Raw genomic sequence first — 16,691 nt, 5'->3', positions numbered from 1 at the left:
CATCTTTGATTGTTCCCCGTTTCGCTTTCCTCCATCTTCACGATGTGTTGGGGGGACATCGTGAAGCTCGATGCATGACTGGCCCTGGCTCCAGCTGCTGGGATTCCGTCCCGCATCACCTGACCCTGCTCCACGGCTCCGGCTCCGGCTCCCTCGTCTGCATTTCCTCTCCCCTGTCGTCATTCTCTACTCCGCGTAAGGGCTGTCTCCCAGATATTCTGCTGCTTCCCTGCTCTTAAATCTCTGATGCTCCCCATGCCTTGGAAAACAGCCAGTTCTTGGCCTGACGTTTGAGGCCTTCTGCTAGCTGGCTTAGGCCCGAGTGAATGGCCCACAGGCCACCGGCTGCCCCGGTGAATGGCCCACAGGCCCCTATTCAATGCTGCTGCCGTCTCGACCACACTCTGTCCTCCAGAACCCAGACCGAACTCTGCGGGTGCTGGGGAGAGGCTGCCTGCATGCCTTCACTCAGGAATGGTTTTGTTCTTTTCTTCCTGAAATAATTTCCAACTTACAGAAAAGTTGCGAGAGTCGTACAAAGACTTCCCTACTCCCTTTGCCCAAGTTCCTGAATTATCGCCATTTTACCTCAAGTGCTGTCATCCCCTCTTTATATGTGTACATATGGATGGAGATACAGATATATATCCATTATCATCGCTCTTTTTCTGAATCATTTGAGAGCAAGTTGCAAACACGAAGGTGTCCCCATCCAGACAAACACTCCAGTGATCATTTCCCCCAAGCAAGGTCCCTCTCCAGCACAACGCGATACAGCCATCCAGTTGGGAAATCGATAGGATATGTCGCGGCATCAGCCAGTCTTCAGAACCCATTCGAATCCATCCACACCGTCCCTTTCCCTACAGATCCAGGGTCCAGCCCAAAGGCACGTGTCACACTCTGAGTATGCCCGCAGACTCTCCTTCAGTCTGGAAGAACTCCTCCGTCTCTTGCTGTCTTTCATGACCTCTCAGAGTACAGCTCTTTCATTCTGGGAAGATCCCTCAAGCCGTGTCACCTCATGACCAGACTCTGGCTGTCGTTTGGGGCAGGGATCCCATAGAAGTGACATAGGGTGAGGACCACCCACCGCCAGGGACGCAATCCCGGTCAGCACCTGGCCACGTCGGTGCCCACCGGGTTTCTCCACCTTTAAGTCACCATTTCCCCCTTTGTAATCTATCAGTATCTGGTGGGAAGGTACTCCAAGACCACACCACTGCCCTTCACTTCTTTAAACCTCCATCCACCTCCCTTAGTGTCCTTCGACGGCTCCTGCCGGAATTCACCACCACTCTGATGGTTTTTAAGTGGCAGATTTTCAGTTTTCATCGCTTCTTCTACATTTACCAGTTGACATTGTACTGTAAAGAGGAACTTTCCCTCCCCCGCATTTATGTATTTGATGGTGTTTTTATATCTTTGTGGACTCGTGGATTATTACTTTACTCAATGGATTTTCATCTATTACTATCTGTATTTTTTTTTTTGATGTCCAAATAGTCCCAGATGTGACCAGTGGCAGCCTCTTTAAGTGGTTCTGATGTCCTTTTGACGTGACCCCTTTCAGCAGACATAGCTGAAAGTACATGTCATAGTACACACACACCCCCCTCTCTATCTACAGCTAGTGCTTGTCTGATATGTCTGATTGCAGCCCAGCCCTAAGAGTTCTTTCAAGCCTCATCACCTTTGTATATTCTATGCAAGTCTTCCCTGACTGTGAGAACCTGCTCCCTTTATCCCTGATGAGTTTATTTTTCTGCTAATCTCCTGGTGGGTAACAGTTTCCTTAAGACACCAGTCTCCTCCTCTGTGCCAGTGTGGCCCCTGTCCCTTCTCCGGTACCCCTTCCTTCCTTGCCCTGTCCAAGGGAAGGGAAGCGAAGCCTAGTGGCTTTCCACCCAAACCATCAGGGAGAGAGGGAGGGAGAAGCATTTTTCACCGAGAAAGCCCTTTGCACATGTCTGTCTGTTGAAGCACTTGACTGGCTTCATCCCCTCACAGGCCCTTCCCAGATCACCCCGGCCTGAAAGGAGCCCATTTTTCTGCGGCAGCTTGTTTCGCTATTACCGCCCTTCACAGTTTTCCTTGAGTTAGACTTTCAACTTGCCTTGCTCTCCAGCAGCCTGTCCACCCTGAAGCGTGGGATCCCCATCTTTTTAAAACTACTTTATTGAGGTGTGATTGACATATAAAAAGCTGTACATATTTAATGTATACAATTCGATGAGTTTGGGGATAAGCATACATCTGTGAAAGCAGCACCACCATCAAGGCCATAAACATATCCATCACCTCCCAAAGTTTCCTCCCACCCCATTACTATTACTGTTATTGTTATTATTAATTTGATCCTGATTTAATTTATCTTGGTGCTGGCCACAGAGCTCTTGCTGTGCACAGGTCTTATGTGTAGAACTGAAGGTGTTGGCTTTTTAGACTAGAATGTGAATATCTTCCTCTTTGAAGCAGAGCCCTCTCTGCCTCGGCCTCTGAAGGAAGGTGACTCACGGCCTTTGGAGAAGCACTTGTTGATACAAGCTTCCCTCCCTGACATTCCAGTGGAAAATCAACCCTTTGCTGGCCTGACTAAATTTATAGTGGGTTGGCCCCAGCAGCTGGTGGAAGCAGCTGGTGGTTAAAATCTCTGACAGATTTTTTTTTTTCCTCTCTGAAAAATATTTCAGTCACCCTAGTCCCAGCACCACAGAATTTGGAAGCCATTTATAGCCTCTTAACAGCTGGTCTGAGAAGAATTCCCCTGTGTCCCCAGAAGTCGGCTGTCCCCTATCCTTAACCATCTGGAGCACGACCAGACCCCTGCGAAGTAAGACAGAAAGATCTTGAGGCTGATGGTACAGTGTGAATTTGACAGTTTTTTTCTTTTAACGATTTCACATAGTTCAATTTAATATATGTGTATACACACATATATGTATATGTAAAAATTATTAAAATTATGTCATATGGGAGGTTTATAAACCTCCCATATGACATAATATGGGAGGCTTATCCAGCCTATTAACTCTTGATTTACACACTGTTCTAACACCCGTAGTCTGTAGTACATTAGAAGCAGAGAACAGGAAGGCATAAAGTAAAAAAGAGTCAGGTGAGTTAGAAGCAGACGTACTGGCTCACAGCCTGCGAGGGAGGGACCAGACTGAGTTTGCAGAGTCCTTGAGATTGTGCCGTCCAGGGCCTTCCCTTTTAAAGACGGAAAAGTTCAGCTCAGAGGAGTCACCTGGCTGAGATCCCAAGGTGGGGCTGGTCTAGAATCCAGCCCTCTTGACTTCGTGTACAATTGTTTTAGTGCCGTAGCATACCTCCTCACTTATATCATAGTCGCTCAAGATGCTGATCATGTGTCATTGACAAAGTGTTTAGTTATGTTCAGGATTCTCTGTTCAAAAAAAATCAAGGAAGTGTCTAATATGCTTTGAAAATTAATTCCATCCCAAAGAATTAAAATGAAAATGCCATCCTGTAGAATATGCGAGCAGATACTGGTTATCTAAAAAATTCTCCACCAGGACCTTATTTTCCCCACGGGTGCCTGTTGAGTGAGACATGGCTGGGTTTCTGTCCTGAGATGAGGCTTGGACAAGCCTGGGTCCTCCCTGGGGGAACGTGTGAGTGTAAAAGTGGGGGAAAGTCGGCGTTGCTCTGCGTGTCCCGTCTCTTGAAACTTTCCCTGAACTATGAATTGAAGTTGCTCCCTGGCACTCAGAATTTTCCTTAAAAATGCTTTCTTATTTCTTTTGCTTATAAAAGCAGTATGTGTTCAGAATAGAACTAGAAAATAGAGATAAATTCAACGAAGAAGAAAAAAACACTCATAACTTTACTACTGAAAGAATTACCATTAATACCTTGGCGTTCATTCACTCTGTTGCTCGCTTCCTATGTGGGTGTTTACACATACATGCATGTGTACACATATACACACATATGTATATATCGATACACACATGCACATAAGGTCTGGATCATGTTGCCGATAGTGTTTTAACCTAGTTTCAGTTAATAATGGATCCTTTACCTCTGGATACATGGAGAGCTGCTTTCTTTTTTTTACTTTTTAATTTATTTTTTAATTATTTATGTTTTTTACCTTCTTTTTTAAAATGGTTGCAAATGAGTCCATTCTGTGGACATGCTTTAACTTGATTAACTGTCCCCTAGTGTGGGACATTTTGGTTGTTTCCATTTTTTTTTTGCTATTGTGGTCACAGCTATGGTCAGCATCTTTGCTCACACCCTTAATCATCTCCTTAGAATAAATTCTTGGAAGTAGAATGGCTGTGTCAAAGAAAACAAAGTCTTTTACGGCTTTCGATCTGTGTTGCCAGAACTCCTGGGCCACATTTTTCCGCTCAGGCTTTATGACTTTAGAAAGTCGATATTGCCTGTGGTTTAGGATTCTCCAAATCGTGATCCAGCAGAGACACCCGGAGTCCCTGCCGGCCCCCTCCTCCAGGCTCGCCCCTTGCTTCACTTCACGCTGTGCCCATTTCTCCCTGGCTCCTTGGGTGTGGTTGTTACAGGGCTCCAGGGTCACGTTCTGGGGGATTTGGGTTAGTGGGTGGGAACCATGGAGGAAAAAGGAAGCGTCACAAGACCCATGGGAATAAATAGAAAGGTGTGGGCACGACCGTGTGCTAGTCCGGTCATGTTTAGAACACAGTTTGGGGAAGTTTGCCCTGGGCCTCCCTGCCTGTCTTTCGTCTCGATGCCCAGGGCAGTACTTTGTGGCTGAGTATTTGATAGAGGCTTTGGGCTGATTCTTCAGCTTAGGATCAAGTCCCAGTCCCTCGACCTGGCCTTGTGATCTGGTTCCTGTCCACCTGTCCCCTTCCTGGTTGTTTTGATCTGCGTTCCAGCTGCAGTGGCCTTTCTGCATTCCTCCAGAATGCCAGTCTCCTTCCTGATCTGGGGCTTTCAGATGTGTGGTTCCCTGTGCTGGGGGCACTCTTCCTTCCCTTACTCTTCAACCTTTGGGACATAGCCTAGTGGGGTGGTTAAGAACATGGCTTCTGGGGTCTGGCTTGGGTTTGTATCCTCTTACCGGCTGTGCAACCTTGGACAAATTTCTCAACTTCTCTGTGCCTTAGTTTCCTCATCTGTAAAATGGGAATAATGATAGCACCGACCTCGCAGGGCTGTTGTGAGGATCGCCATATGGTGATATCTGTAAGTGCTGAGATCCTGGCACACAGCAAGTGTCAGCACATATTCGCTATCACTGAGCTGGTGACTGGCCTCAGCTTACAATTGTACGAAGACATTTTTCCTGACCCCCACTCCCACTGGGACCTCCTAGTTTATGCTTTCTTAGCCATCTGTACCTTTCCTTCTTAGCAGTTACAACAGTTATTACTGGATAAATAAGCATTTTTAAAAAATGTTTGACTGTTTCCTGAGACTGTAAGCTCCATGAGGGCAGGGACCACCTCTTTCCTGCTCACCACATAGAGTTGTTGTTCAATCAATATCTGCTCAAGGAATGAAGATAATTGTCTCAGTACTGACTGCCCCAGAGCTGAGTTCATCAGAAGGAAGAACTCTTGACTCTCCCCGATAAACTGAGACATAACTGATCATGAAAGGGGTTTCCCAGCAGAGTAAGCAGATGTGTGTGACCAGAGACAGTGTCTGGTGACCTGTGTCCCTCCAAACTTTCAAATCCAGTCTGCTCTTGGAGGTTGTCAAATGCTGACTTTCCCAGTGGATGAAGGACCAGTGTAGTTTTTAATTTCTATCTCACTGTAGATCAAAACTTGAAAATGTAATTAAGTGAATTACTAGAGAATGAAACAAAACTCAAGGCCAGGGTTTCTCGACCTTGGCACTACTGACATTTGGGGCCAGATAATTCTTTGTTGTGAGTCTGTCCTGTGCACTGTAGGATGTTTAGCACCATTCCTGGCCTCTACCTACTAGATGCCAGTAGCTCCAGCTGTGACAACCAAAAATGTCTTTAGATATTGCCACATGTCCCCAGGGGGCAAAAATCACCCCTGCTTGACAACCACCCATCAAGACCTACAAAACACAAGCCGTGACTTACATTATTAGCGTCAACAGACAACATGACTCTCTCGTGTTGCTCTAAAGGTTTCTAAACCCTAACCCCAGGTGTCTGTGCTGTCTCATCGTGGAGCAGTAAACAGCCCCTCCTGGACCAGCCCCTCCGTGGGCTACACCTGGAGCAACACTGGCCCCTTCCTCTATGAAAAGGGAAACTGAGGCCCTGCTTAGGGCCCAGATAAAATGTGCTGTTGAAACATATTTAAGACATTCAGGAACATTTCTGAGCCTTGGTTTTTTTCCTTCCCTCAGTTTACCTGTAGTGGATGATGTCATCGAACCAGCTGCCCTTGAAGACCTGGAAAACCCTCTCTTAGCTGCCTTCTCCCCCCACGGTGATGTCAGCGGCTGGGTGTCCCCGGATTTGACAGCCCAGAGGTATGGTGGCGGTGGTGCCCACGGCGGATGGCGGGACGCCCGGGCCCGGCCCCTGAGGCTGCCTCCTGTCCTCCGTCCCATCTTCTGTCCCGCAGTTCCCCCCCAGACCCAACACACACACAGGTGTACTCGCTCTCCTGCACAGGGCTGGGCCTCTTCTTAGGGCCGCCGGAATTACCTGAGGGGGCACCAGAAAGACACCCCCCGCCCCTCTGCTCTATTTAAAATAGCAGCCCTCCAGGAGCGATATTGTGCTCTTTATACGTTTCCAGGGAATGACTTAGCCGCCTCTGGCTTCCCGGGACACGCGCTGGGTCAGCCACTTGTTTTCTCTGTCTTTGGGGAAGGGAAGAGGCATCAGCACACGGGGAAGGGGACCAGGTGCCGCGCCTTGCTCTGCAGACCGGCCTGGGCGGCGGGGGAGGGGCTTTATCCTGCCTCATGTTCTGCCCGTGCACCCTCCCCCTGCCCTGCGTGCCCCGAACCCCGCACACCCATCGCTGCTGTCCATGTGCGGCGTGTACATCGGGCTTCGCCCCGGACTCAGAGGGTGCGGATTTGACCTGTGGTTTATTTAAACCAGGCTTGCTCACAGCCAGCCTCGGGACTCGGCTCATACGCCTGTACACACACACACACACACACACACACACACACACAAGCTCTCTCTCTGCACACGTCTATATATGTCTCTATATTTATATAACACACACACACACACACACACACACACACACACACACAATCTCCCTCTCTACACACGTCTATATGTGTCTCTCTCTGTATTTATATAACATATGTACACACACACACACACACACACAAGCTCTCTCTCTGCACACGTCTATATATGTCTCTATATTTATATAACACACACACACACACACACAAGCTCTCTCTCTACACACGTCTATATGTGTCTCTCTATATTTATATAACATATATACACACACACAATTTCTCTACATACATCTATATGTGTCTCTCTGTATATTTATATAACGTATATATATACACACACACAATCTCGCTACACATGTCTATATATGTCTCTATATTTATATAACATATATATACACACACACGCAATCTCTCTCTACACACGTCTATATGTCTCTATATTTATTTAATGTGTACATACACACACACACATACACAGTCTCTCTACCCACGTCTGTATATGTGTATATTTATATAACATACACACACACACAGTCTCTTTCTCTACACACGTCTGTATGTGTCTCTCTCTATATTTATATAACATATGTACATACACACACACACAATCTCTCTACACACATCTATAATGTCTCTATATTTATATAACATACACACACACACAGTCTTTTTCTCTACACGTGTCTATATGAGTCTCTCTGTATTTATATAACACACACACACACGGAAGCTCTCTCTCTACACATGTCTATATGCGTCTCTATTTATATAACATACACACACACACACAGTCTCTTTCTCTACACGTCTATATGAGTCTGTCTATATTTATATAACACACACACACACACACACACACACACACAGTCTCTTTCTCTACACACGTCTATATTTGTCTCTCTATAGTTATATAACACACACACACACAGTCTCTTTCTCTACACGTCTGTATGAGTCTCTCTATATTTATATAACACACACACAGTCTCTTTCTCTACACACGTCTATATGTGTCTCTCTCTATTCATATAACATACACACACACACATTTTAATTGTATTTGTATTAGTAAAACAGCTGCTTTTTGCCGGATGGTGCATGGCACTGGGGAACCATAGTGAACGGGACAGACACTGGGTCCCTTCTCCCCAGGCTGAGACAGGAGCCTCCCTCTGAACTCCTGCAGCCACCCCTCTCCCCCTGTGTCACTGCCCTTCACAGATCCCTATGAATTACCTGTCTCGAATGCCCTCGCAGGGAGGAACTGAATCCGCTGCGACCTCTGGAATCACAGTACCCAGCCTGGCCCGGGCTGGTCCTTGGGGAAGGGCAGTACACTTGAACGGGGTTAGAGGGAAGACGGGGGTGAGTCTCCTTGTCTGCCTGCTTGGGGGCCAGTGTGCACTAACCACCCCCGAAGTCGGCCCTCTTGGGGGACAGGCGGTCCATTCCTGCCCCGTCCCCGCTGTCCTGCTGGGACAGCGTCAAGAGGCCTCTTCATAAACTGGGAGGAGGTTTGCCTGGTGGAGGAGAAGTGTGAGGGCAGGGCTGACACAGCAGGAAGCTCCAGGCCAGAAACAGATGCTCTAAGGCAGCTGCACGTTGACGTCGAATTCCGAGTGTTTCTGTTACAGGTGGGGGTCAACCATAGTTCTTACGTATGAGTTTAACTTCTTAAAAGAGGCATCCTAGCTGGGCAACAAGGCCCTCAGCACACAAGGAGCGTGCAGAAGCTTCCAGGGTGAAGTCGGGCATCCCTTTCCGTCCTTGTGCTCGGCCTCCTCCCCTCCCCCATGGCCCTTCCCTGACCCCCACCGTTGTAGCAAGGCCAAGGGACCTCCAGCTGCAGCCAGAGAGGCTCAGCCTCCCTTAGGGAAAGGAGTGGGGCTGAGATCATCCTCATCCAGTGCTCGAGGGACGCCAAGGGGCCGTGGGAGCAGAGGATACAGGAGGACTTGGCTGGGTGACTCAGGAGAACTAATGTCCACCGGGGGGTGTTACTGACGCTTCTGAAGTTAGCGCCTCAACCCGAGACTGTGTATTTTGAATGACCTGCCCCAGGCCCCACAGTAGTCCCGTGATGTCTGCTCTTTAAGCTCCCACTAGGGCACTTCCTGTGCTCCAGGCACCATGCGGAGTGTATCTCCGTAAATCCTCACAACAGCCCCAGCAGGTAGGGGGTTCTGTTACGACTGCTGTGTTACAGGTGAGCAGACAGAGGCTCAGAGACACGTGGCTAGTGAGTGGCAGAGCTGGGGTTTGAAGCAGGTCCAGCTTGGCTACCGAACCTGGTTCTGAGCTTCTCCACTGGCTGCAGGGAGCCGGGTTCCCCCTTCCCCCCACGCCACGGGGTCCCGCCTACATCACTGGCCTCTCAAGTCCGAGAAAGACATGAGTAAAGAAGTTGTGTCACCTGTGACCATGACCGAGAGTGATCACAGGATGCAGGAAGGGACCGGTGGCTGAGTACTGAGTTCATCAGTGCTGAGAGCTTGGCCAGCTCTCTGGCTTTATTTTCCAGTGGAAAGACTCAGTAGATCTCAATGCCGACTGAGCAATTTTGGTGCCTTGCCAGTGTGATTGGACCTTTGTCCGGAGTTGTATTGTCCTATTTTTACTGGAAATTGGTGGGAAGGAGGTAGTTCTGGTAGGAGCAGAGATTGGTCTGGCTTTGGTTACCAACTCTGTCTACAAAATACGGTCGATCCGAGTTATTTGCAGATTCCGTGTTTGTGAGTTTGCTTCCTCGCTGAGATTTATTTGTAACCCCAAGATTGATACTCATGGCTCTTTCATGGTCATTTGTGAACACACGTAGAGCAGCAAAAAATTTCAGTCACCTGACGAGCGTGCTCCCAGCTGAAGTGGAGCAAGGCGACCTCTGGCTTCTTGCCACAGCTCTCGTATTATGAAAAGTGTCCTTTCACAGTATAGTTAGTGCCGTGCTTTTTGTGATTTTGTTGATGATTTTGCTGTTTAACATAGCCCCCAAGCACAGTGCTGTCCAGTGTTTCAAAGTGCAAGAAGGCTGTGATGTACCTGATGTAGAAAATACTTGTTAGATAAGCTTCGTTTGGGTGTGAGTTATAGTGCTGTCTACTGTAAATTCAGTGTTAAGGAGTCAATTATATATTAAATAAGATGTTTTTAAATAGAAACTCACATAAAGCAAGACTATGTTTTGATCGGTTGACAAAATTATTGGGACCAGTGGCTTGCAGGAACCTAACCCTAGATTTCCTCTAGGAGCAATGGTTTAGTGTCTGCTAATTCAGTGTCCAGGCTGACTTTATAGAACATAGTTACTGTGAATAAAGAGAATCAACTGTACTTAACCTTGCTGCTCTGTGGGAGTGACTAAGAAGGGCATTCTGGGTGTGTGCTGGTGGCTTTTTAGACCTCAGAAATGACCCTGCCTCCCCACCCCATCTGTCTTAGTCTGTTCCTGCTGCTATAACAAAATACCACAGGCTGGGTGGCTTATACACAGCAGAAATTATTGCTCACAGCTCTGGAGGCTGGAAATCCATAATCAGGGTGCCAGCATGGTTGAGTGAAGGCCCTCTTCCTGGTTGCACACCTCTTCTTGTGCTCTTACGTGATGGAAAGGTCTGGGGAGCTCTGCAGCGTCTCTTTTATAAAGTCAGTAGTCCCATCATGAGGGCTCCAGCCTCATGATCTAATCACCTGCTAAAGGCCCCACCTCCTAATACCATCGCCTTGGGCACTGGGACTTCCACATAGGAATTTGGGGGGACACAAACATTCAGATCATAGCATCACCCAAGGATCCCCCCCTCCACTTCCTGTTCAGAGCAGGGACAGGAGAGGCAGGGGGAGAGGTGAGGAGAGATGGGGAAGGAACAAACCTGGGCAGAGGGCAGCCTGCAACATCCTCTAGAGGTTTGCTGCCCCGCAGAAGCAGGGTTGGTACCTTAAATTAAAAAATTAATTTAAATTAAAATAAAAATATGTTAAAAATTATTAAAACAAGAAAAGTGGGGCTGGAGCATTTTCTTTAAGCCACCAGAGAGAAAGCAGAGCAGGACTCTCTCCCTCCTTTCTGCCGCTACTAATTCTTTGGTACTGATCCTTCCCTTTCAACTCTTCTTTCTGAACGAGAACAAAGAGAGAAGCTACCCCCGTCCCTGCAGCAATTCTCAAATAAAATGAAAGGGATTTTGACGCTCCCCTTCTGTCCAGTTAAAGCCACTGGACGACATCAAACTTGCTCCCTCTTCGGGAAACAGCCCCTGAACCCCCTGTAAGTGGTTGAGCTTCCCTTTGGCTTTTGACATCCCCAGATGGCACAGAAAGCCGAGCCCAGACCCTCCAGAACATTCTACAAATGACTAGATTGCCCGTGGCCACTCCCATCTGTTCAATATTTTCTATTTTTTTAATAAAGCAGCAGAATTGTTTTTCAATTGGAACCTTCCAGCTCTACTACCATTTGTTAAACAGAGTAAAATGGGGCACCCTGGTTACATCTGGGAACCTTCGGTGCTTTTCCTGTAGTCAGGAATCCAGGCTGAGGGGTCTCTTTAGACCTTGAGGTCTCCCGTGGACACAGCTGGAAAACTACTCACCTGACTCACGTCCATGGGGTCCAAACGTTAGCATGCCTCAAAATAACCCACTTCCAGCCCAGAGTGTCTGATTCAGGAGGTCTGAGGAGGCACCCAGGGTTTTGCCTTTTTAGCAAGTTCCCGGATGCCGCTGCTACTGCTGGTCTAGAGTCCACAATCGGAGAACCACTGGGTAAAGCAATGTGTCCAGATGCTCTTCTCCTCACCTGTCTGGCTGTTAATGACTCCTCAGGGTAGGAAACGCCTGACCCAGCAGCTGGCGGCTGAACTTTCTGACCAAAGCGCCAGGAGTAGGGGATGGCCCCTGCTCAGCGCGATCATCTCACTAGAGTTTCCAAATTCAGGATTTTCCACAGTTGAAAGCACAGGGAATTCATACTGACTTACAGCTTCTGTTTTTCCTCTTGCTCCAAATCCTGTGGTTTCTTTTGGTTTCATCTGTTTGCACAATAAGTTTTTTTTGTCTTTCTGCTATGGGTGTGCGTGGGTGAGTTCAACTGCTTCAGAAAGGTTAGCTGAACCTTGATTTAAGCAAGCGCCTTGTTAAAAACCGAGGGATAAAGTGGGGGTGCTGTTGTTTTAACTTAGAAAAGGGATCACCTGAAAGTCTTCTCTGAATAACCGAATTCCTTTGTACCATTTAAAAGGCACATGTTGAATGAAGGTACGTGCTCATGAGATAGAGTTACATAACCAGTACCTGGCAGGCTGAGCCAGTTGGGATGCACGTACATATCTGTTCAGAACCTTTGCGTTTCCGGTGTCCAGCTGGCTACTGTTAGGTTGAAGCACAGGAATCGCCACATTGGCAATTGTCAAAATATTCACAGCTTCGTAGGGTTCAAACTAGCACAGGATTTTGTTCGTGGCTTGGTTTTTCATGGTTCTGAAGCTGCTTTATGTAGGTTGTACCTTTATGTAGGTTGTACCTTATAGTAGGTAGGTTTGACTTTCTGAATAAATAGTTAAACCTTGGATATCTGAGATCAGTTTCCTTTTGTCCTCGGTATCCTCAGCTCTGCATTCTCTGTTACCAAGGACCATCAAGGCACGCAAGGAATCTTGCACCTGGGAAGAGGATGCAAGGAACTGGGAGAGACAGTGGTGGGAATCAATGTGCTGGATGACCCAACCCAGATCAAAGCCTCGTGTAGTTTTGGGATGGTATTTATGACTTTTCCTTTAGTTAATATTTTCCTTCCTGATTTAAGTTTTGCTTCTGCCAAGCTTAAAAGTCATCTCTGTCCTCTGAGCACAGACTCGCTCTGTGAAAAGGGTATGAGTGTGCTGGGAGGGAACCGACAAGCCTGTTCAGGGTTAACTGTGCAGAGGCAGCCTACGGCCAGACATCTGAAGGTCGGTGGCATTTATACTCTCACGTGGGCTGCTCTTCACAGGCTGGCATATCTCCCTCGCGACTAGAGATCACCTGATGGGCCTGTCTGGAGTTGCCAGCCAGTTTGCAAGCCTCTCCGGGCACTTTCTGATTCGGGCTTTGTTGCTTCTCGGCGGCTGCATCTCGGAGGAGGGTGATGCAGGATCTCCCATCTCGGAGACTCCTCTTATCAAACCCCAGGCCTCGGTGGGACTGATTGTCCGGTGCTCCTGTCGACCGAACGTAGCTCTCCAAACCAGCAATTTCAAAGCGCTTTTCTTTCTCTGGCTTGCATCTCACTTTCAGCCTGAGCTGAGTCTTTGGCCTTAGCTCTTGCCCTATTACGTGATCGTGCGCACTTGGGGATTCAGGAAGAAAAAAAATCAAGGGGGCCTGTGAGGAAGGGCTATTGTGTTAATACCTTCCAGATGGTGATGTGAAATAGGAGATAAGATGCTCTCGCCCATCTGGCCCGACAGGACGTGATATGCTCGGCTTGTATCTTGGGGGCCGTTATCACACTCCCATGACAGCCAGGGTCACTCTGGTGTTTGTCCTTAGACAGGGGCTTAATTTGGCAACTCTCTCCGATCTCTGAAATGAAACCTGCTATCAGTTCAGTGGGGGATCCGCCAAGAAGGACTCAAAAGCCCTGAACAGGGTGTCAAGAGACAACAGCTGGTGACGGCATCTCACTACAGCTGGGCTTGGAGGACTGTCGGGCTGAGTGCCAGCCCTGAAGCAGCATGCTCTGTGTTTCTCAGGTCTCGTGTGGGTGGCGACTGCATCCAAACGGTTAATGGGACCAGTTGTTGTTAGTGACGACCTTGGTGAGGTACTGAATCAGGGATGGCAAACTCTGACCCGTTAGTAGTGGTTCCTTAGGGATCTGTGTTGAGAAGGATTCAGAGGTCTTGTCCAGCTGGGCCTCGCAGGAAAGAATGCCTTGATTGACATGCCATTTCTGTCTGCTGAAAGTATGGTGAGTTTATTTGCCCTTTTTTTTTGGTCAGCTCTTCCCTTAAAAAATAAAAGGCTTAAATTAAATCAACATTTCCTTCATCTTCCAAAAATACAAATACTTTACATGAATTTGAATTCAGCTTCTTTGTTATTCCATAAGAGACATTGATTAACTCCTCACATGGGAAGAGGGATTAGTGGACTTTTACAACTAGAAGGGTCTTTGCAGCCCTATTCCTGGCCCATTTTATAGGGGAGGAGATCAAGGGCAAGTGAATGTAAGTGCCTTGCAGAAGCCAACTGAGGGGAATTCCTTGGCGATCCAGTGGTTAGGACTCCACGCTTCCAGTGCCAGGGGCACGGGTTCGAACTCTGGTCGGGAAACTAAGATCCCACATGCCACGTGGCATGGCCAAAAAGAAAAAAAAGAAACCAACTGAGAATGCAGATGTGGACCCCATCTCAGACCTCTGCCCTGCTCTGTGCTGGGCTTGACAGCTGCCCACGGGTTCCCACTGAGGGCTGGGAGTGGTACTGGGCATTGGAAAGGGCCCGACTCCCTGAGAATAACGTCTCTAAGACAAGTCACTGCTGCTCACCGGAGACTTGAGTGGACAGGAGCTGGCAAGGGAGGCCGACCTGGTTATCTGCTCCAGCAACAAGGCCCTCTGGCAGCTCAGGGGGCCTTGGAGGGGCCCTATGGAAGCTTCCCCTCGGGGTCTGGAACGAGGGCTGACTTCATGGGCATGTGACCTGGGCAGTCGCCCAGGGCCCTGTGCTCAGAAGGGCCCCGTGCTCGGTTCAGCACGCTGCTGCCGTCACCCTCCTGAAATTCTTATAGTTTAGGCACACGGGGCCTTGCGTTTCCACTTTGTTCTCATTTGCATTCCTGCAGCTTATGTTGCTGGTCCCACCTCAAGACGGTTGGACTCTGAGATTCCAAGAAGATAGGACAGTTGTCCCATTGTCGGTGGCCTGCATGTTTGGGAGGCCGGGGGCGGGAGGGAAGGAGCTGCCATGTGTTGCACACTTGTTCCGGGCCAGGCCCCGTGCTGGGGGCTGGAGAGACCACAGTGGCTGAGTCTCTAGTAGGAGAAGAGGACGTGTTAGCAGAAAACGACAGCATATGCAGAAGCCAGGCCCAGTTCAGCCTGGCAATGCAGGGTGGGCATCGTTACCCCTGCCGGGGACGGGGGGAGCTTCCTTGTTTGGGTGACACTGCAGGATGATTATGGGGTGGGCTAGGAGGGGGCCTGAGAGGTAGGCGGGGATTCAGGGTCAGGGTCTGCTTGAGCAAAGACACAGAGGCAAGAAACTGCCAGGAGCCCTTGGAGACTGGCTTGGTGGGGTCAGGGCAACAGGAGGACAAACCCGGGAGGGGACAGAACTGGGCTGCGGGAGCCCCAGCTTGCAAGGCCCGGGAGTTTCACCTGTACTTCATTAGGTGTAAGGCGTGGAAAGTGGGGGTGGTGGGCCTTCAGGCAATGAAAGGACCTGATCAGGGCTTCCCTGGTGGCGCAGTGGTTGAGAGTCCGCCTGCCGATGTAGCGGACACGGGTTCGTGCCCCGGTCCAGGAGGATCCCACATGCCACGGAGCGGCTGGGCCTGTGAGCCATGGCCGCTGAGCCTGTGCGTCCGGAGCCTGTGCTCCGCGACGGGAGAGGCCACAACAGTGAGAGGCCCGCGTACCGCAAAAAAAAAATAAAAAAGAAAGGAGCTGATCAGAACTCGAGTTGGGACATCCTGGTGTCTGTGTGTGTGTTTTGGGGGTGGATGTGCAGGAGCCCTGCTCAGAGAGGCTGCAGGCCTGGACCAGCAGGACAAAGGGGACAGATTCTGGAAGGACGAGGGATGTGGCTCAGCATGGAGGGGCGATGATGGGGCGAGAGAACAAGGAGAGTCAAGGACAGTCTCAACTTCTGGTCCAGGGCCTGGACAGCTGGTGGGGCCACTAGCCAAGCTGGGGAGAAATTTGGGGGAGGAGGAGGGTTAGGAGGGGACAGTGGGAGTTCTGTGGGGCCGGGAGGCATCTGTAGGTGCCCGTGTGTCAGAACTTCGGTCGTGAGTCACTGAAGCTTTCCCTGTTGGGGCCTGACCTCCCCGCCTCTGGGGTTGGAACAAGGGCAGCCTGCAGACCAGGAGGGAGGGGCGCCATCATTCTTAAAAGAGCTGTTGAGTCATTTGTTTGGTGCCTTTAGCTGATGGGAACAGGCCAGCGCCGGAAGGGTGCGGCCCTGGTGGTCTGGGTGCCAACCAAGTGAAGGGTGGAGGGGGCAGGCATCCGGTCTCCAGGCTGAAGAGCTGAGGGGACCACAGGGTGTTCTCAGGGGTGGGGGGATGCGGTCAGCCTCGAGGCATCCTCGTCACAGTGTGACTGTCACTGTGCTTCCCCGTGGGGTTGGCCTTGTTCTGAGGCCACAGCTCCTCCCCTCTGCCAGGGTTTTCAAAGACAGAAACCTTTCCTTGCACTTTGATGGAGTTGTGTCCACGAACTGTGTCACCTACTCTGTTTGCATTAAATTAAATAAAATCTTCAGGGGGTGTGCAGAGGAAGGGACTCGGCCAGTGTCATTTCTTTCGAAAGCAAATTTCAGACTAAAGGCTTGAG

General features: G+C 49.2%; 1 protein-coding gene across 17 annotated transcripts in view; it reads left to right on the top strand.

Moving 5' to 3' along the window:
• The window catches only part of TACC2 (transforming acidic coiled-coil containing protein 2), a 185,395-nt gene that overhangs the window by 75,765 nt on the left and 92,939 nt on the right, over positions 1-16,691 (top strand). For all 17 annotated transcript variants that reach the window (XM_073793857.1, XM_073793867.1, XM_073793862.1 and 14 more), the window contains one exon: positions 6,349-6,474. In XM_073793857.1, coding sequence (XP_073649958.1) covers positions 6,349-6,474 — 126 coding nt within the window. The remainder of the gene's footprint in view (positions 1-6,348; positions 6,475-16,691) is intronic.

This window comes from Tursiops truncatus, chromosome 16, assembly GCF_011762595.2.
Source record: "Tursiops truncatus isolate mTurTru1 chromosome 16, mTurTru1.mat.Y, whole genome shotgun sequence".
NCBI lineage: Eukaryota > Metazoa > Chordata > Mammalia > Artiodactyla > Delphinidae > Tursiops > Tursiops truncatus.
This window is presented reverse-complemented; position numbering and strand designations above follow the sequence as displayed.